The 22,362-nt window shown below is 38.9% G+C and overlaps 1 protein-coding gene across 5 annotated transcripts in view; it reads right to left on the reverse strand.

Moving 5' to 3' along the window:
* LOC121674725 (SLX4 interacting protein) overlaps nucleotides 1-21,630 on the reverse strand; it is a 72,120-nt gene extending 50,490 nt beyond the window's left edge. For 3 of the 5 annotated variants that reach the window (XM_042049279.1, XM_042049278.1, XM_042049274.1), the window contains exons 1-3: nucleotides 21,123-21,209; nucleotides 20,190-20,350; nucleotides 17,264-17,312 (exon numbers count right to left, since the gene is read on the reverse strand). In XM_042049279.1, the coding sequence (XP_041905213.1) occupies nucleotides 17,264-17,290 (27 nt within the window). In that variant the 5' untranslated portion in view covers nucleotides 17,291-17,312; nucleotides 20,190-20,350; nucleotides 21,123-21,209. Of the gene's footprint in view, nucleotides 1-17,263; nucleotides 17,313-20,189; nucleotides 20,351-21,122; nucleotides 21,210-21,556 lie in introns of those variants that run through there. The other 2 variants (XM_042049276.1, XM_042049275.1) reach the window with 2 other exon arrangements.
* Nucleotides 21,631-22,362: the final 732 nt, after the last annotated feature.

Here is a 22,362-nt window from a genome sequence, read left to right on the forward strand (position 1 = left end):
AATGAACCCTCACATGCTGCAAAAATCACCTACCAAAGACAGGGCTGTGCCAAGTGAGGAACTTTAACAATATCTGCAGAGCTAGAACAGCTGTGGCTGAGATTTCACTTCCTACAAGTCTGCATCTTTTTTAAGAGCCACACAGGAAAGAGTAACCTGGTTAAATTAAGTTTAAAAACCTACCTTTTTTTCCATTAATTTCAACATGGGAAAAAGAAAAAAAAAAACAACAAAAAACCATACCTACTTTACAGATTGAGAGGGAATTACCCTTTGGAAAGCAGCAGCTCATTTTTTAATTTAAAAAATTGATAGTATGCTAGCTGCACAACTGTCTTTGGTAAAAGCAATGAAGGAACAGAGATGACAGCACATGACAGATTACAGCTCCTGGATGTCAAGAACCACACAGACAGTTCACAGGCAAGTGAACACACCATCCATTTCATCTGATTCACATTAATAAGAGCAAGACAAAAAAGAAAAAAAAAAAGATGACTTGGTTTTAACATGTCCAAGAACACTATTAAGCTTCATTATACTCACCTATATCCATGTATTTATATCTTTATATTATTTTTTGCTTGAATTTAGTAACAAAGCTCCACTCAGGGCTTTTTAAAAAGATGGAAAGACAAGCATTTGTATATAGCAAAGGCAGCAAAACCACACGTTATTCAACAATGACTAAGACCTACTGTGTTGCTAAGGGGCACAGGTAAATGAAGAGGAAATATTTCCTTACTTGCCTGATATGAAGAATGAACTCATGATCTACTGTAATGTAATTAACATCAAAGAGAAGAATAGTGATCAGGGTGTGTAAACATTTTAATTCATTAATATTAATGACTATAACATGGTAGGAGGGCTAGATGTTCCAAATCTTGCTGGCTTTAAGGTTTTTCAATATGGCCTTCAACCTCCCTTCATTAGGTTTTCAGAGAAACACTGAAGAACAACAGCCCACAAAAATACTTCAATTTTATCAACCAAATATTTCTCAAAAACTTCAGGTAAATATAGAAGTGTTTAAAAGCCGTCATGAGAAATACACCCTTTTTGCATGAAATATTTTATATAACTGTATAAAAACAGAGTGAAGCAATGCTATAATAAAACACAATCACAATATCCTACAGAAAGACTTCCAAAAAGGCCAAGGACACCACACATGCTCCTTGATGACTGCAAGTACATTTATGAAGTTAAACAGTCTCTGAATATGACCTTGGTAAGGGCAGGTGGAAAAGTGATTAAGGAAAATCTGCCATCTGGTGACATTGACTCCCACAGGGAAATGGGCAGGATTGGAGGCCCCACAGACCTCTCCCCCGACTGGATCAATACAATTAACCTGCAGTAAGCCATCAGCCTTTCTTTGGATTAGCACTAGGGAAGGATAAAACGTTTTGGACTCTGTGTCCCCTCAGGGGCCTTAGGTTCTCCTTCTGGGGTGCAAAGGGGTACATAAAACAGACAATTGTGCCCATCATCCCTCAAAATTTAAGCTTTCCAGCATCTAGATATTCCTGATCTCTTCCCTGTTTCAAGCCACTGAAAACAGTTTTTCAAGCAATTAATCTTGCCAGTCGAGATTTTTCATCAGTTTGAGTACCACCACTCCTAATCCTCATCTCATTATCAAGCAGCTATTAACTCCTGTTTTACTCCTGCTGCTCCATACCTTGTCTTGTTCCTAACCTGCTCTCCACCTTTTAGCTCAGTTCCCAGCTTGACACAGCCTGCACATCCCTGCTCCAGCATTGACATCCATCGTTCATTTTTTCCTCATTCCTGCTCCACTGCTCTCCTACCATCAGTCTTTATTCCTCACACAAACTGCTGAATATCCCTGTAGCCCATTCCCGTGCCAGCTACTCCCAGGCTCTGCTCCATAAATAACAAGAATCTTCAAACAGTTTTTTGCTGTTTGCAGGGCTGTTTTCTTTTTCTTGTTTTGTTTTATTATTATTTTTTAAATTTTGTTTAAATAAATCATCCAACCCTTTCTCTTTACTTTCAAACTGGACAGGCTCCATCTCCCCCCTTTCTCATCTCCAGTGCAGCAGAGGCCACCAAGATCACAGGAGATTCACTCTCAGTAGAGGGTTTTCCTAAATGAAAAGTGAATCTAAAAACTGATTTTCCCAAAGCTGTATAATTTGGTGGGGAGATTTCCAAACCAAGGGCAAAGGGCTCATCACAAAGCTCCATCACAAAACTGCTGCTTCTTAAAGCCTGGGATTTGTTACCATGCAAAAGACTTGGATACATAGCTGGTAGATATGTCCAAAATAACACCTTTGCAGGGAGTAAATGAGTTAAAAGTTCTGTTCCAATTATTTTACTAAACCAACTTATCTGCATGAAATTTGTAATTTAAGTTAAATACTTAAAATCTTGGAAAACAAAACAAATATCAAGAATTTAGTTTTAACTAACTGATAGAAATCATTTGCTGCCTCACTTTGTAATTTGTATTTATCATTTTTTCATCAAAGGAAATGAAACTGGGCCAGACAGCAGAACAGGAATGATGAAACATCGATTCTCTTTGTTCATATGCTGTTTAGGAGAACAGTATTTTAGGGCTTTACTGGGCAAAAGACTCATTCCAATTTTAACAAAACATCTGGTTTGAGTGGTGCTAAGAAATGGCAATTGAATTTAAGCAGCAAAGAGCACTTAAGTCTTAAAAATAAAAAGATAGTGATCTACAAACTGAAAGCTTTATTAATCTCCAGCAGTAATATTGACACATTTATTAAATACCTTATAATACTGACTTCAAAAATGCAGGTTTGCCTTTTAAGAGTTTCACATAAAAACTCATTCTGTCAGCTGACTATCCCTAAAACTGAACTCCCCTAACAATTTCCCTTATCCTTGTTGCAGTATCTGCATTTTTGAGATCTTTAATCCGTCTTATGTACTGGTGTGCCATTATTTTTATCTTGTAAATGAAATACTCATAGAAAAAAAAAGCACTTCAGAATTGTACAAAGTCATAAGCAAAGCTCAAGCGAAGTATTTTAATCAAGTGCCCCTGAGATCACAGAATTAATTAATGGCAACCTTCTTAGGAGCAGTGGCAAGTCTAACTGATTTTACAGCCTACTTCTAATTAAACAAAAAAATCCTTACCAAAGTTCTGCACATTTGTCTGATAAGTTTGGGGGACCATTCTTTTTGTTACTTGCAAAACCTCAAAAATACGTTGAAACTAAATTCATAAATATGCTAACAAATTATCTTTGAGAACAGAGATAAAAGACACTATATAAACCCAAACAGTTAATATTTGAACAGATACATTGCCCATTAAAATGCTTTTATGCCATCTTACTCTTATTAGCTCCATACATACATATCCATATGAAGAACTTGTCTATCAGAACTTGTAATCCTCAGTTCTTTGTGATGAAAATGATATGGCACTTAGGTAATATTGCACATGACCACTGCACTTGCAGTTCCTGCCAGTAAGAAGAATGCTGAAAACATGCATTAATTACACAAAAATAAGGAAAACAAAAATTCCCAGCTATTTTGAAGCCATGCCAAGTCTCACAATAACTGAGGCTGAAGGAGATGTGCATTCCTGTCCCTATAGCTAAATTCATGTCAAACAGTAGCTACAGAAGGTTATTTAATGTATTGTACCTGTGCCTACCAATATCAAAAAGGTGTAAGTACAATATTTATGAAAATTATTGCTCCAATAATTGAATAATTTTGAAGGTCCCAAAGCCAGCCGGGAAGAATAAAAAAGTCCTCTGTTTTACTAAAACCACAGTGATGATGCAAAATAACTGTTTGATCTATTATATATTTGAAAGCACTAAGCTAAATGCAGACAGTAATTGCTGACAAATCCCAGTAGTAAACAAACCAGTCTCACATTTTACATATTATCAAGAGGCTACAGAATTAATGGTTACAGCCAAAGAAATGTTGACACAGTTGCAGATTGAGCCTTAACATGCTGATCATGTTAAAATGCTGCACAAGAAATATTTTTCCACTTTGTAAAAAGCCAGACTGTTTACATGCGTAAGTGGCTGGAGATCTTGTTGTCTGTGTGTGGTCTTAACATTTCAGTATCATAACCATGAATATAAAGAGAAGCAGCATGAAATAACCTATTATACTTACAATCAATGCCAGACTGCACATATTAGAAGCACTGAGATTTACGTTTCTGAAAATGAGCATTACAACACACATACCTACATACAAAGCTTTTATTTCCTTTTCTAAAAGGAATTAATAAATTGAAACAAAGCTTTTCTAAAAGTAAAGAGGACTCATATTTCACAAAATTAAGTTTTCTTCCCTTTACATTGCTTACAAAGGAAAAAAATCAAGAAATTAAAAATAATAAACATCATCATTGCTAAAAGCTGAGACATTCTGTAACTATGGTAATTTCACTTGTATTGTTTTAGCACATAAAATGTATTAAATTGCCCTAATTTTTATACAAATATAGCATATATAACAGCTCTAGCTCATCAATGTCTTAAACCTCTAATCTGCTGATTCTTAGCTGATTTTTGCTACAAATTGCTGTTACTAATTTACTTAGGAATCACTGGAAAAATCTCCTGCAACAATTTTTTTTTCCTTTTAATAAAAAGCAAAGCCTTACTGAGGAAAGAGAACACTGTGAAATCATTAAGGAAAAGAAGATGCAAGCTCCCTGTACTGCAGGGAGACCAATTAGCAGCTTTACCATTCACACACAGCCAAGGACTGCCAGTGGGTAGGTAAAGTGTATCAAACTGTCCCACCTTCCCACTCCCTATGTCTAGCAATCAAACATGTAATTTTAAAAGGCAAGTATGCAGAATAAATAGAAATACTTACTTCAATCACTTAATGCAAGAACTCACAATATTTTTCACACTAATTGAGACTTCCTGCCACAGCCAGCAACAGAAAACAGAGGCCCTCATCCTTCCAGCATCTATCTGTGAACCCCACTACCCATGGCTGAAATTCCTAAGATTTCAGTGGGAAAAAAAATGAAGGCTTGAAAGTACAAGGTTGTATCAAGAATGCATCTGTCCAAAGGTTTGAGACAGATTTCTGGTCCTATTGTTCATTTGCATATGTGGTAAGCTGAACGGGGAAGGAGGAATAACCTATTAAGTTTCCCACATTTATACCCTATTGATAATTTAATGTGTGCACAGGAAGCAAAGTTCTTCAAAACAGTTTCTTCTCTAAAATTACAGGATTGAAGTTAGAAGAGAAAAAATCAGGAACATAATGGATGAACAGAATTAACACTGCGGGATCATTCTAATTCCATTTGGGACACACATGCCCCCATGAGGTTGCGTTTCTGTTCCATAAGCATTTAAGAAAAATAAACATGTCACCGAAAGTCTTTAAAAGTACACTTCCCAAATTAGAGAAACGAACAGGGAGCCAATAGAAAAGAAATATGTATGAAGGGTAATTCACTGCAAAAACAAACAGTAAATGACCCTTGAAAGGGGTCCTTCTGAGTTTCCTGGAGGAAGCAGCATGGCTCTGTAACCAGGCAGAACTGCAGTGCAGTATCCCCACTTTCCACTCCGGTCTCACAGGAGGGGGCCTCGTTGGCTGAAGTGTCCTAGGGAGGGAGATCCAAGCAGCCTTACGGGATTTCCATGGCTCTACTGGCCTGTCAGCCCGGCTATTGGAGCCTGGCTGCTGGAATCTGTATTTTTTGGTAAATAAAGCATTACGCTACACATTTCTTCAGTGTGGAATTATTTGTAAACATTCAGCTTTTGCTCTAGTCCAGAAACATTAATGGATTGGTTGAAGACAGCTGCAAACAACAAAGGAAGGCCTGAGAATTTATTTTGTGTAATGCCGGACTGCAAAACCTTCCTGTGGAAGTCACAGAGGGAAACTCCAGAATACACAAGCATTCGGTGGCAGATTGCCTTTCTCTTCAGGTAGCAGAGTACTCATTCCAATCCCATCACCTGTTCATGTGCAGTCTCTTCCTTAGGAAGCTAATGGCAAATTTTTGCATTTTTATGCTTATTATCTGCATTTATCTGCAATTTAACAGTTAAACAGGCTCCCCTGCTATTCAACAGCAGTTGTACAGGTGACAGCTTATGCCACAGTTGCTCCCACCCCATAGGACAGACTTTCCACAGCCTGTTCCACGACCCTGCCACTTTTTACTTTACTCCTTTCCCTAGTTCTGTCTGATTTTTAAGCCTCTATACAGTGCTGCTGTAAACATGAAAATAATAGCAAGGGAGATCTTTGCTGCTGTGAGAATGAGCTCTCACAGAACGGAATTTTCATAGTGTTTTCACTTTGTGGAAAAGCCTGGAATCCTCACCCTGAATACACAGGAACCTCCATCACACAGCCCACAGGAAAACTACAAAACCTTGCTGGTTTTCACCACACTAGTAAGGTAATAGATAACACAGCATTTAAACTGAATTATCTTTTAACTGATTAACTATTTTAACATTTAAACAAATAGCATATGGACATTTTGAGGAGATCCAAAGCATTACTGAAAACACAAGGGAACAAATCTAAACATCTTAAGGGTCACTGAACTGACTTGCAGATGGTCAAATGAGAGAAACGAGCAAGCCACTTGTTGATCAGGGCCTAACCACCAAATCTGTGTGGCAATCCAAAGAGAAAGACATATTTCAAAACCAAGTACCAACATGATGACAGCCAGCAGCAGCAGAGATGATTTGGATTTGGCCATTACTACAGAGTAGATGCTCCTGGCGAATGAGCTTACCTTCTTAAGTACCATTACATTGCCTATTCTGAAACTACCACTTGTGTCAATTTAAAGCCACCAGTATCTCTGTAGACAAAATTTTTGAAGTATTCTCTACTTCTAAACTAGTTTTAGACTTGTAGTCCACAGTGAAGACCAAACTTTCTACTGGGTTTTAGGAATCTGTGATCATCACTGGTATTCCTAACACTTTGTAACAGCTCGAATACCCTGGCCTACTTACAAATCAGGAAATTATATTTTGCCATCTTCATTTTCTCGGCTTGGAGTGTGAATGCTGCCTCATAATGGTACATGAAAAACAGTTACCTCACCTTGTCACAGCACTGGCTACCAAGAAGAGAGCTTTAAGTGACTTTCTAGGTGTACAGCTTGAAATACTGTGAGATTCCTTGATGCTTGGAAAAGATAAAAAAGACAGGTTCTAACAATATCCAGGTATCATTTCACTTCTGAACTTACAATATTTTTTTATTGTATTCTTCATCACTGGATTTTCCTTCCCAAAACCTGTATCATAGTTCAAATAGGAATTTACAAAACCAGATTACATCCCAACAGTTACTACATGCTTAATAATGAAGGCCTCTCCAAAACAGCAACAACAAACGAACCATCTCTAATAACCCTACGGAAAATGGCTTCAAATTAGCAAAAAGTTTTCTGAACTATGTAGAATATGCTGAGCATCTGTAATTAAATCTCTTTCCAGTTCATAATCAAAAAGTACCCCTAGTTGTATCCTCCACATATTCTACAAATCAAGATTCCTGCCAATTATCAGGGTGAAGGGATAGAGACAAAGACACATTTTCCTTAACATTTTTTTGTCCTTTGAGGTCATCTCTAAACACCATCCTATTTCCACCAAACAATAGAAGCAAAATTAAATATTCAATTCAATTTACTGAAACACGCATAAATTGACATTAAAACATTTAAAACTAGTGACAAATTCTATCAGTTTTCTAAAGAAATCTGTAAACCGATGTTGCTCTTTTATTCCAGCCATGGCAGCCAATGATGATTTAATCACTGCTCTCTGCTATTCAGCTATTTTATGTTATGCTACAAACATTCAGTACTCACTCTTTGAGATGAGAATATGTTGTTGTTTGATTGCTTTTTTAAATTATGGGCTTCATTTTCAACTTTTGATGTGTCAGGCTTAATCCTATCATCCAAGTTGTTTGTAAATTCCCTGAGCCATGGATTGTGACTGTGTCAGTTTAACACCCAGGCAAATGAGAACCAGAGACTTGCAGACAATACCACAAAGGGAATGAGTAACTCTTTGGAGGCTTGTTTTCCACTGCTGAAGATTACCTTATTATGGCAGGGCAGCACACTCTGGTACAGCTCAAATGATTCTCCTTCCTATTTTTATGCTACAGGAATGTCAAAATAAAGAAGGGAAAGTTATATTCTGCATGAGCCTACTAACTGTCACATCCTAGGATCTTGGCATTGAACAGATCCTCTTTAATGGCCCAAGAATTAGCTCTTTCCCAACTCTTTGGTTCAGCAAATATTTTCTGTTCAGATCTAGACGTTGCTATTCTCTCAGCCTTTATCTGTATGATACAAAGCAGGATAAACCACAGCCATGTATATTTGGTCCATTATGAGTGCTATTAAATCACTGGGATATTCAATGAACAAAGACAATCCTCAGAGTTTACAACAGGAGAATATTGGCTCAAGCTTGAAAGGCTGTATTTAACTATACCTTATATAAACTATTGTTTCACCAGCACAGTGGTGTCAGATATGCCAGGCAACGTACTAATTCCTGGAAACTAAGCAGGGACTTGCAAAGAGGACCTTGCACACAGAACACAGCTTAGTTTAGCTCACTTATTGCATAACTTTTTTGAGTAAAATGAGGATAGAATTATTGAAGAAACTTTACAAGCCTCAGTCATCAACAACATGAAAATGCTGAGAAAATGTTCTGTGGCTATGACACATTTTCTTGGGTGGAAACCACTGTGTCATTCTTCCTTATCTCTGTTCTCACTCTCCCTCAAGACCAACAACTGACTGTTCTCCAACCAGCTTTGATGCAACATTTTTACAGTGATTCTCCACTTGAATCCTATCTCATAGTACATGGCAAGTTACACAGAAAAAGGAAAAAATCTCCATTTTGCTGAAGCGTGGATATTAAGGATTTCCTGCACAAGGATCTGTCTGCAAAACACACCTATAGCAAAAACAGCAAAGAACCCTCCGTGAAGGTCAAAGACAAAAAAAGTACAAACCCAAGAAAGATGGTACTTGCCCTTAAGGCTTCATAAATGCACCCTACTTCCCTAGCAAAGTGTACACAGCCAACAGGAAAATACTCAAATCACAGAAGTGAAGATTTTGGTTGAAAACATCTGCACATGATCTAGACCACAAACTATTTTTTCCCACTTTCCCAAGTGAAAAGCTTTCAGTTAGTTACAAACACTGTTTGGTAGTAAGAAGGCAGAGTTGTCTCTTGTGCTGGCCTCATTCAAAGTACTGCATTCCTTGAAGCAGGGAAATAAACAATGGGTGAGCTTCACATGTGAAGGGCCAGACACCATGGCTTGGCAAGACCCAGCTTCACTCACCACACCTCTGTATGACTAAATGAACATCCACAGCTGATCTGACTCCTATTCGATACAGAAAGGTGTTTATTCCTTCTTTCATTTTGCCAAGCAACATCACACGAAGGCAGAAGTTGACAGATCCTGCAAAAAACACCACCACACAACAGCAGAAGGGCCCCAATACAGACACACTGTGCAGAAGTTGCCTTCTGCAGTAAGAGTTCTGTCAATCAAGAGACCTCTTCCCTCCATATTGGGGCTTGTATTTCAAAGGGGTTTTTAACTTATTACTAAATGTCTTTATTATATCTGCAACACTTTGCCTCTCCATTACAACATTGCTTGTGGTAATGAAAATGGTGGAGAGGTATTCAGAGAAAAAACAAACACCACAACACAAACAAGCCATGACGTTTCCATATGTAATTTGTTGACAAAGTTTGTATGACTGATATTAAAACATTCAAGAAATCTCTCTTATTTCTACATTTTTTTAAATATCTGAAGTTAATTTTCAATTCTGATGAGACCATTCTTTTTCAAACTAGACAAGTTTTTGGCACAAAATAAATACATGATGTTCATAATCTAAATTTAAAATGAGTCAGCTGGAAAATAAATAGGAAAAAAACCAAAGCAGAAGCGAAGATGTAACTAAAAAAATGTAGGAGTTTGCATGTTAAATTTTAAAGCATGAATTACTTAGTCAACATTTGTTTATTTTATATTAGTCATTATTGTAGCAAGTTTCAATCACACACATTTGAAGCAATTTAATATGTTGACTTTCTTAAGCATTGTGTGTCAGAAATACTTCCAGTCAAAAGAGGGAAACTAGATTAAGACAAAAATCACCAGTTGAACCCCTAATCACATTAGAGTGAATGAGCCATCCCACACTACCCTACATTCAAATACTGGTTGAGAACCTTTTTCTGCCTTACAACATAAAATCATATACACCTAAGCCTAATGTAACAGGTCTTTTCATAATTCTATTTTAATTCACGCATCCTTTCACAGTCCCTGGGGAATCGCAAGTCAGCAATGCAGAAGATTTGATTTTACTCATTTCATACTGGAATTAAAATCAATTTATGTTTTATTATTTGGCTGTATCACATTTCCATATTTTTCCAACCTAACTTCCTTACACACTGACATTATCGATGAACAAAATATATTAAAAACACAGATAAACTGGACTGAGGAAGTGTGTCCCTACTTAAGCTACAGCATGCTACCAATATACTCCTACAGGCTCTGATCCAAAGCCCATTGACTCCAGTGAGGTTTGGGTCAGATCTACTGTAAAAAGAACTTAATTCGGTAGTGGTAAATGATATCCAAAATATATAATTTGATTAGAAATCACTCCAAGTATCACTGTGAAGAATGTTGGTGACTGCTTCACAGCTCATACAGATTTTAGCTCCTTGAACTATTATTAAAAGAAGTCTGGAATTCCAAGTTTTTGCCAACCACACTGTTGCAGCTTAATTGGGCAGCTGACAACTCTTAGAAAATAACTGCAGTATCATCTCTTTTAGAAGAACTAGTGTGGGAAGTGAAACACTTTCATGGGAGCTAAACTTTCTGGAGTCATGGTAATGAATCTGTTTTCATCAGGTGACCATGAGTCATCATTTTATCAGCAGTTTAAAGGACTTTCACAATAGTTGAGCGTCATCGGTGCCCATGCACAGCAGTGACTGCAGCACAACAATGAAACGGGGCCATGTGCTGTGGTACCATTATTTAAGGAAAAGTCTGGCTACTGACTCAAGAAAAATACTGCAAAGTCACGGTGGAATAAGTGCTGCAGGGAACACAAAATGTCCCCAAACTGGAACACAAAATGTCCAGAAACGAAGCTTTTATTTGAGAATTGAAAGTAAGCAATAATTTTGCTATTAAAAATAGATGCCTTTTAAGGAAGTTGTGAACTATATGGATGAAACATCGGGAAAGAATAAAAATGTGTTGTCAGTCACTCTTCCCCCCTTTACTCCATAGGCCTGTCAGAACACACTCTTATACCAACTATTCAGACAGCTCCCACATACTAGAATCCATCTACATTGTCCTAAGTAAGGAGAGGCCACATAAAAAATTACCAAAAAACATTATAATACATTTTCATTATCATAACATCAAGAGCAACAACTGCATCACTGCATCATGAAACTGTTTTTACCAGGTACTGCATAAAACATGGATGCCTTTACCTCCTAGCCTACTAACCTCAATCTGAACCCACTGGAAAGAATTGAAGAATTTCACCTACAGTCTAAGCTGAAGCCTCTCCCAGGACCTAAAGACACTCTGTGATCCCACGCAGCATCGCTGCTAAGCCCTCATGTTTTGCTGGACTCAGAGAGATTCAAGTCTGCTCCTAAGTTTCCCATCCTTTCCTCCTTCAGGGCTGGACTCCGAGGTCAAGCAGGCAGCACCACCAGGATCTCCACGAAGCAGAACAGTGGAGGTGTAAAATCTGGTAGTGCTGGTCAGAAATAAAGCACACGGCAAGTATCATGGAACCTACAGTCTTTGAATTAATTAGATTTAAAAAATACCATGTTACTTAGTATGGTGGGTATTTAGAATCCCATATCACTGCCACAGTAATATAGTGCTCACAGTTAGCAAAAAACCTACTTTTCAGGCACAAGTGGTACTTTAAAAACTAATCAGATTTGAATTACCAAAAGAAGTAATGCAAGTTGAACCATCCTTTTATTCTTTATTTGAAGTGATCCCTGTGAAAGCAGTGTTTCCACTATTGTTGTTTATCCCTCTGGCTTCCTATTCCTTTCTCCTTCTGCTAACACTTTAATCTCTCAACTCTTCATCCACTCATCATTTCCCTGGGCTTGAAAATTAATCCTCTGAGGTCAGTGAGGAAACTTCCACTGACTCCAGGATTTAGAATTATATTATACACTTAATTTTCCTCCCCCTTCTACCTCCCAACTTCCTCTTTTGTTTCTTCTGGAACTTATTTACTCATCACTTTAGCCATTCCATATCTGGTCCCATGAAATTGGGAATTAAATGCAGCATTAAGAGAGAGAACTAAATAGATGTCCCTCCAGCCATTATTATTGTTTGCACTTCCTACTTTAAATCACATTCCCTCCTGCCCCTTTTTCATCATCTTCTTTAAGACTTCTAAGCCCTTTTAGACAAGTATTCTATTTTATCCATTTATACAGAAACAAACATGACAGCTGAGTGAAGTGTGATGGTACTTGATAATAACAATTTCAGCCACCTGTATTTCCAGTTGTTCTAAGCAATACCACTTCAGGAAAGCTCCATCTCTAGAAAACCACTATTTGATGGTTAACATAACTATTTCTTAATTTTTAAAGACCCAAAAAGCAAATACAAGAACACACAATACATGTAAAACTCAACAACCCCAAATCTGTTTGGAGAACACCAGTACCTTAGTTTTAGATTTACAATACTTTAGAAAATTCTATTTAAATCACAGAAACCTAATCTTAGCATGTTTCTATTGAAACATTTGTGAGTACTCCAACCACAGGAATTTCACATACAAATGTCTTCATTTTACAGTGAAGGGGAAAAGAACATCAGAAAAGACTGTATTTATTAGTTAATTTAACTAAGTACTCTCTAAAAAAAACCTAACTCTCAAACCAGAAATCAGAATGCTAACAAGCTCACAACTATGTACATAAAAAAGCAGCTGCAGACTCAGTCTTATGGCTCTGAGCAGTCACAATATATAAAAATTTACTCTAAATACAAACAGAATTCCTTATCCTTGCTCTCCCCTTGAGAGCACTGCACTCATGTATCTGTGGACTTAATACAGAAGTAAACACATCTGTTATCCTTTATCACTCACTATATGGGATCAGATAAATAAAAAGTCAGGTAAGAAAATCTACTCAACGCCATAGTTTTTTTCTTTCCAAACAATTCCCAAGAAAGAGGAAACACATCACTTTCTCACAAAAATATTATGACTTAACCACAAATATTTACAGAAATACTGATCAGCTAACTCAATGGACACACTTCACAGAAATGTGAACTTCCATCTGTCAAGCCCACTGAGATGTCACCTAAGAATCATCCAGACAGGCACAACTGGTGGAGAAATCTGTGCTGATGTACTGTCACTGTATTACATTTCAACTGGTAGCTAAAAAACCCATCAGAAATACCAAAATAAACTTCAAAATAAATGCTCATCTTGTTATTGCAGACCCAAGACAATCCACAGGTGTGTGAGCAGACCCTAAACTGACCCAGCCAGGGCTGCCAGTCCATACTGGGACACTGTCTGACAGGAAGATGGCTTTCCATTTCCTTCTACCTACTGCTACACACACCTTCTTTCATGGCACACTCCTAAGATTCCAAAGACAGATGTTAGGATGGCTTTGGTTATACGTCAGTATCTTAATGATTACATTAAGGTACATCAATATAAAAAAACCTAAGTACACAAACTGATCATATTAAAATCCCACCATCATTTTCCTGGCCAATTATATCCAGTATTTTCATCTTTGTTCCCAATATAAAACAAAAAGCTGTGCTTGCTATTTCAAATGAACTTGCCACTTCAAGCAAGCAAAAAATGAGTAGGAAGGATAAAAAAAGGTACATATATGTCCAGCATGCAATAATTTAAATTGGTAACAAGGAGCAACAATGCTGAAAAATCAATTGTAGAGTGAGCTGGATGACCAGAGGGAACACTGAAATTACAATTATCTTAATCTAAGGCCTACAAATCTGAGACAGAACAGTGCTCAAAGTAGGAAACAAAGTAAAAAAAGCTTCCCTTTGAGCTGAGCTATTGAAATGTAGTAACAAGTTACTCTTCCGTCTTTGGCAAACGAATGAATTGCAGAAAACAGTAAATGAAATTTTTCTATTGCAGCCATAAAAATTACTATATTTAGTTCTGCAGCTTGGGATGAATAAAGTCAATTTACACAATTCTGGAAGAAAAATTCTTTCTACTTTGTCCAAAGTTTTAAACAAGGCCCTAGTGATATTATTTTTGAAATCCATATAGAATTCATGATTTTGCTTTAAGCCTCACCAATTAAATTTAAGATTTATTTCTCAGAACAGCAGTAAAATATTTTAGCAACACACAGAGAAAGATTAATTAAATTCATATGCTGGGGGTATTTTACCATGCAATGCTTTATGAAGTATCAATATAAAATAAAATTGAAAATTGATGATCAAATTAACTTGCACAAAATATTATCTGTTGCAAATCACAACACTGTATCGTCCAGCTGCTTGGTAGGTGAAGAAAGTGTGTTTCGGACCTAAGTGTAGTTTTTGTATTAAGGTTTAAAGCTATTTTACTGCATCAAGTAGTTTATTTCAATCCCTCTTAACTGCCCATAAAGCTAAGCTTAAGATCGCCTCTCAAAAACAGACCAATTGCTCCCTCCACTGGAAGTAACAGACCATTACCCGGCGTGCAGAGACCGGCAGATAAAACACACATTGGTAAGAAGGGAAGTTAAACAAATTAGAGGGGGTTTCCACTTAATTACTTGACAGTCAGCTAAGATTTGATGGACTGATAACCTGCACTTTTCACTCTTTTACTGAAAAGATTCACAAACACAAGTTTGCAAAATCTAAAAAGTAAAAAAACTTAAAAGTAGAGAATGTGTAAGATGAGGCGAGGCACCTGAAACACGGAATCATGGCACCACAGAGTGGTTTGGGTTGAAAGGGACCTTAGAGACCATCCTTCCTCCAGTTCCAACACCCTGCCAGGGGCAGGGACGCCTTCCAGTAGACCAGGAGGGACTGGATGGGGCTCCGAGCAGACTTGAACACTTCCAGGGATGGGGCATCCACAACTTCTCTTGGCTGCCTGTTCCAGTGTGTCACCACCCTCAGAGGGAAGAATTTCTTCCTAAGACCTAATCTGAACCTACTCTCTTTCAGTCTAGACCCATCCCCCTTCTCCTGTAGGGGTATATACCCTTGTAAATAGTCTCTCTCCATCTTTCTTGTAGGCTCCTTTCAGGTACTAGAAGGCCACAATTCAGTCACCCTGAAGCCTTTTCTTCTCCAGGCTGAACAATCCCAATTCTCTCAGACCTTCCTCAAGGAGAGCAGCTCCATCTATCATCTCCATGTCCCTCCTGTAGACTTGTTCTAACACATCTGTCCTGAACGTTTTCAGACTCGGTAAAATGCCCCCATCAATTTAAACACAAGGAATCTACAATCAAGAATATAGTATTTTCTGTACTCCCTCTGCAGAGACAAGCAAGAATAGTTTTTAATGGAGAATCTTCTGCACAGGGACCTTCCTTGCAAAACTTAAGTGAAAGCTGAACAGTCTTAGAAAATATTCACATGAAATACAAATCCAGTGAATGTAAAGAAACAAAACTTTACCTGATCTAACAAGAAAATGTTACACATCTGTGCACAAAGTGAATTTCAATCAGGTCAAGGTAAAGTTAATTTTCAGCATTTGGTACATGCAAAACTTACTCTCATTTCTCATATACTGTAAGAACGAAAAAGTTGTATTTTATTGCCATTCTCAAAAGCTTTATCTGTGATACTGTTTACCAAACACATCCTCAATGAGAACCCAGCCCTTGCTCAGGCAGTCAAGGATGCTAAACTTGGTGAGTGCAAGGCCCATGCTGAATACCAGTAACACATCTATACTGAACAATGAAGCTGTAATGATGCAGGTCAGAAACCAAGTGTCTTCAGGCTTTTTACGGAGTAAAGACATTCCAACTCACACCACTTGTTTTCTTGGGCGCTTACATGAATGTTGACGATATCAAGAGTTCTCAGCTGAGAAAAGCAATGCCTTCAGCCTCAGCTCCTGTTGTTACCCACATCAGTGGTGCACGGACTCACAGTATCAGCTAAAATGTGCTCAAAGATATTTCTCCTTAAGTCCTCTATCAACTCAGCAGCACTGAATAATACAAACATCATACTGTTAACTGAAGGTTTACAATCCTGTTAAACAGAAAGAATTTAAAGCAAACATCCCACTAAATGACAGCAGTTTTCCTTGGAAAAGAACACGTAGCACACAAAAATTAAGTGCTTGGTCTTCTCAAAAAAACAAAACCAAGCTTCAACAGCTTCCACAGTCTGATCACTCAGGAAGGGTTTTGTAGCTGCCCTCCAAAAAAACCCCAAGCATACCCACAGAGGAAAAATCTCTTCTGTTAGGAAAAAAACATTTCCAAGAAAATAATATTTTGTGCTAATCACAAGTAGATATATTTATTGATTAGCTGGTATAGTTACAGTAGAAGAATTATGAAGTGCTATGTTTATTATAGAATGTTTTGAAAAGCTTTGCTCTTCAGCACATAACCAAAAGTCTGGGACTGTTTGCAAAATGTACTTCAACAGTATTTTATTGGACATGAAACAACTAATTGCTGAAAATGGAAAAAGAGGCTAAAAAAGAGACAAATTTAATGTCAAGAGTGATAAATAGTTTAAGAACACTGCTACACCTTAAACCAGGAACCCTTAGACCTGGGAGGTACATAAATAATATTACAAGATTACCATAAGAAAAGAATCCACCCAAAATTTTACTTCAGGGAGCAAATAGTGTTTTTCTGAGAATTCATGTTTCTACTTCTAACTGCACAACGAATCACTTTGAGTTACAGCATTTTAATCCTCAGCTGACCCCAGACGCACTCTGCCATGATACAGCAGCAATCCCAAGTTTGCTTCCAGAGGGAGAGAAAAGCTCATATAAAGCCTGCTACTATGACCAGAAGGCTGAAGGATGCACTTTTAGTATCAACAGACACATTCTAAGCAGTATTACAGATTTTTTTTTTTTTTTAAGCTATGACATTCCACTTACCTTAATGACAAATTTGTTGGATGCCATGATAGGTCAATGTGAGCTGGTCCTATAAAAATACCAATTAAAAGTGATCAGCACTGGAGAAACACTCAGATCTCAACACCCATCGAGAAGGATTTTTACACCTGTGGTTCATTTTTTCATTACTGCTATTCTTCAAACCTACACTCTGCTTTAAAAAAACCAAGGAAAACTCTTATTTAAACGAGAATTTCTTAGCTACCTGTGTTGGTTTCTTTTAGTGAACCTCATAACTGCCCAGGCACTTTCCATTCAACACAGGAAATACAAAGTTAGAACTCTTTTAAGTAAGAAACTATAGTTTTTGGCTCACCTGGTATCCATTCATACATACACACGTTATGCACATTTAAAATTTGAGACTACTACACACATAAAGCAACATAACCTGAGTTTTACGGTGGTTGCACAAAAGTAAAGTGAGCTTTGGACATCCTCTTCTCTTTCTTATCCCAAACAGGACCTGAATTACTTACTTGGGGATCCTGAGTGAAGTACATTGAGCTGCACAGACTCTGACCCTGCCTCAGACCATTCCAAGTAGCTCAGGAAGTGTTAACTTGTGCTAGAAGTTAAACACTCCCTTGGGCTCAAGAAAAAACCCTCAATTAATTGCTAAGATTTTTTTCCAAACTGACATTTACAGTCACAGCACTGAAGCTACTTGGGAAGCCCATCATCCTCCACATAAATAGGAGCCCAAAACTGACTTGTCAAAAAAGGAGAAAATCAGGTTAAACTCATGAAAGTCTTTCCAGCTAACTCCACAATGCTGGGATTCAGGAAAGACATGCAATGGACCCTATGGTACCAATTAATAGCTACAAGAAACAGGAATACAAAAACTATGATACATTCTATTTTCACACAGGGTAGGAAGAGAGCCAACAGACAACAAAGAGATTTGGATTGGTCAGAAAACCAGGTGAAGCAGAGTCTCAGTAAAGTGGCAGGAGGCAGAGTATCCAAACCATACAGCTTAAGCTTCAAAATGAAGAAGGAAAATGAGCATCAGTAGCTGCTGTCTGCAATAAATGAACAGCAACAGAAACCACACTAAGAACAGAGCTGCCTTTTGTAATCTAAATTTTCCTAAAGGATTAGTCTCTTAAAGTGGAAAAATCTGGTCAATTTTGTAGGAGATGGTATAGGAAAATACTAAAAACTGAGGAATATGTACACATTTGTCATTGCATACTTCACGTTAAGTACTACGACAGAGCTGTCAAAATTTCAGGACACAAATCAGGTTGGGGATATGTGTCTGTCAGGCACTACACTTACATATTTCAAAATGCACTTGTTATCATTACTCAACTTCAAAAAAGTGCAAAACAAGATGAACACCCACTTTACAACAACACAGCATAGCACAGATGATTTTAATCCTAAAATACTTAACAGTCCTGCACACAGAAACTGGAATACCATCATGCCTTGCGCCATGCCACTGTCATTCTCCCTTGCACCAAAAAGCCCTGGAAACTTCTCCATCTTATCAGATTAAACCCTGTCAACTTTACTGACAGCAATTTTGAGAAACACAATGCAAGGAACAGTGCTCTGGATCATTTGAGACATCCTGTTTCAGTTCAGTCATGTAGTAAGTGCTACTCTAGAGAAGTAAACATAGTAGAGAAACTACATGAGAACTCTCACTAGGATATAAAACCCACACATTGTTGAAAGAGCAGCTGCTAGAACTAGTTCAGAAGAGATGCTGAAGAGAAATTGCAGCCACCAAATCAAAACCAAGAGCTTCTCAGTTCCTCAAAACATTGCTTCCAAGAAACAATACTTGAACTGCTAATGTTTTCTCATTAATCCTTACAGTAGCAATAATATAAAAAAGAATTGCAACAAAACATGGCAGAGCATCACCTCTTCTCCAAATGTTCTCATGTTCTCTTGAGAACAAACAAAGCAGGTGGATGAATCTGAACTTATCCCGGGGTCACTGATCTCTTTCTGGTAACAATTTATCTTCCAGAATACTACTTGTGCAACACATCTGCTACTACTCACGTGTGAGCCACTGGCAGGCAGAAATACCCTCCAAATACAATTTACAAAAATAATACAAGAAAACACATAAAAAGGAGAAAGATGCACAAGAAAAGTTAGCTTTGGTTCAGTTTGCTCTTCCTGGGAGTAAGCTGACTTTGGGAGTTTGCCAACTACCCCATTCTTTGCACTGACCTCACAGATAAGACAAAGGAAATACAGCAGACAGACAAAATGTAAGCAAATCCTCAGAAAACAAAAAGGAAAATATTTTATGTGTGAACCATCAGGAAAATCACTGAAGTGACACAGGCGAAAAAATACTCATTACTCAGACATCAGAAGATGAGGAAAACCACTCATCAATTGTCCAAGAAAAAAAAAAAAAAAAACCAACTAGCCCCAAAATACTTTGCCATTTCCTGTGTTTAAAAAAAAAAAAAAAGGGCAGCAAAAAACCCCACCAAAAACACAGATCTATTACAATTGCTACTGTCTGACAGCAAGATTCTGTTTCATGTTCTTTTTCAGTTGCAAACATCTAAAGTAAACTCTATATAAGGATATACAAAGATAAGAAAATACAGCAGAAAAACTCCTCTCACAAGACTATACATATATTTTTTTTTTTTTTTTTTTAAAAAGTCCTGATATGGGATGTGTAGTATTTCAAGACCTAAAATGTTGATACAACCTGTACAAGAAGACATGATTTAGAACTAAACACATAGGTTGCGTGTAAGTAGAGTGAGATGCACTTGAAAAATAATGTGGCAAAATATCTTCCTTTCCTAAATTTGAGCCCAGTGGAGCAGTGGATACTCAGGAGAAGCCAGAAAACATGGTCACCCAGAGAGCAAGCTCAAGTGTCCTCTACCAGCTATGAACAGCATCTTACCTTAGCAAAGTAGCTTCCCGTGGTGAGGAAACTTAGAACTCAGAAGGAACGAGGAACTGAAAACTCCTGCCACACACTTGGAGACACAGCAGCAAACTTCACACACTTGCTCATTGCTGGATGCCTTTGCCACACCCGGGGACAGGGGGCACCTGAAAACGCTAGAAACAAACAAACGCTAATTACGGAACTCTGTAGGTTAACTATTTTTGTAGTTCAAAATGAGCTATCACAACATAAAAGAGGAGTTTTCTGAACTTCCCAGTCCAGCACCTGCAGTTTCTGGGACCGGATCCTAAGCTTGGGATGAGCAGGGCAATGCTCAGCTACTCTCATATCCAGTAAAGCATCTCTGGTTCTGAAAAGACACACCAGAATCTTCCCATGTTTGCCATTCAGGATTTTTATGCTCACTGTTGTCAATTACTCCACTTAACCCTTGAAAAGTACTCTTCCAGCTAGTCAGTACCTATTCTCCTCGTTGTTATTCACACTCCTTCATTCATAAACTGCCCATTCACCTTTAAGGTTCAACAACTCTGTTTCAAAAACATGACCCACTTACCACAGAACTGCCTAGAACTAAAGGAACGAGATGTTCTGAAGAGCATGAGAGGGCTGTCACAGACAGGTACTATTATCTTTTTGCACTGGTAAGTGCCTTTTTAAACTTTTGTGGAACAGCTGAATACAATTAACAATGAAAAATTACTGTACAATGAAAAATAATTATACTCCTTTCTGCATGGAGATCAGGCATTAAATACTTCTCTTTTGGCTAGTTATAAACTCTGCACCTATAAATGAAAACAAACCCATTCATTAACACATTAATATAAAACGGGATATTCCTGACAGTGACTGCAGGAATAGAGAGAAGAGTGAACACGTGAAAAGTATTAATGTATTCACAGAAGTATTTCTTGTACTTACAGGAATGAATACAGGAAAAGTGAATACAGGAAAGCAGAACAGCTAAGGAAAAGCGGAGGTCAGGGAACAAAGTTATTTGAACTTGTTTTGGCCAGGGCACTTCTGCCCGCCCACAGGAAGCCTCAGAGACCTGGGCGCAAGTGTAAGGCAGAGTGACTGCAATGGCAGGTAAGCAAGGAAGAAGAATCAGAGATATTATATACGCATATACATATTTTTAAGCGCGGCCAGTGCCTGGCCGGGCCGGGCAGGGGTGAGGAACGGGACACAGCGGCTGAGGCGGCACCTGAGGGAGGCTCGGTGGGAGCCGACCGGCACCGCCGCCAGAGCACCGGTTCTCCCCGAGCATCCCCTCACAGGTTTAACTGAGGAGAAGAGAGGGGCTGGAGCCCGAGGGGCGACCGCAAGAGCCGGGCGGCACAAGGCGGCCGTACCTCTTCCCACGCCGCGCCCGCCTCCCGCCGCTCCTCTGCCCTACCCAAAATGGCCGCGCCTGTCGCCACCGCCCGCCCCGCGCTGCCCGCACGCAAAATGGCCGCCAGCGGCCGAGGCGGGTCCGGGCCGCGAGTGACGCGACGCTCGGCTAATGGCGAGCGGGGAGGAGCGGCACGTCCGGGGTCGTGCTGCTTTCACTTCCTCTTCTTCCTGCCGGGCCGCGTTTGAACGCGTGGTGGGCGGGTGAGTTCTCGTCGCCTCGGGAGGGCTCTTGGGCAGCTGCTTCCTCGGGCCCTCCTAGAGCGGGGAGAAGCCTCAGGTGCGCCGCGCCCGCGGTCTGTGCCCGAGGGAGCCGCTGCCCCCTCAGCCGCCCGCGCTTCAAGGTCGCTGGGACCCGGGGAAGGAGGAGAAGGAGCGGGTTGTGAGGGCTCCGGAGCGCGGTGCAGGGGTGGTTGGCGGAGCGTGTTACACCTGTCAGGGGCATGGCGTTGGGCGGGTGTAGGAGCATTTCCTCTCCGACTTGTAGCTTCGTAGCCGCTCAAACCAGTGAGGTATTTTGGTAGGAAGCTTGAGTATACGTGCGTTTTCTTTTTGAAGTAGGTACTTCTTGACGAAATCCCATAGAAAGTAGTGCTTTCCCGTTTCTTATTATATAAGGATTAATTTATTGTCTTTGTAATGGTGCCGCTTCTGAATACCATAAGGTGCTCAGGCAACGCTGCACGAAGATAAAGTGGTGTCAGAAGCATCACACCTTGTTTTGCCTGCAGTTTGAAAGTTCTGTATTCCCTTAGGAGCTCAGTTT

Source organism: Corvus kubaryi, unplaced genomic scaffold, assembly GCF_017639235.1.
Source record: "Corvus kubaryi isolate FWS band 111438036 unplaced genomic scaffold, C.kubaryi_AGA036_p1.0 70, whole genome shotgun sequence".
NCBI lineage: Eukaryota > Metazoa > Chordata > Aves > Passeriformes > Corvidae > Corvus > Corvus kubaryi.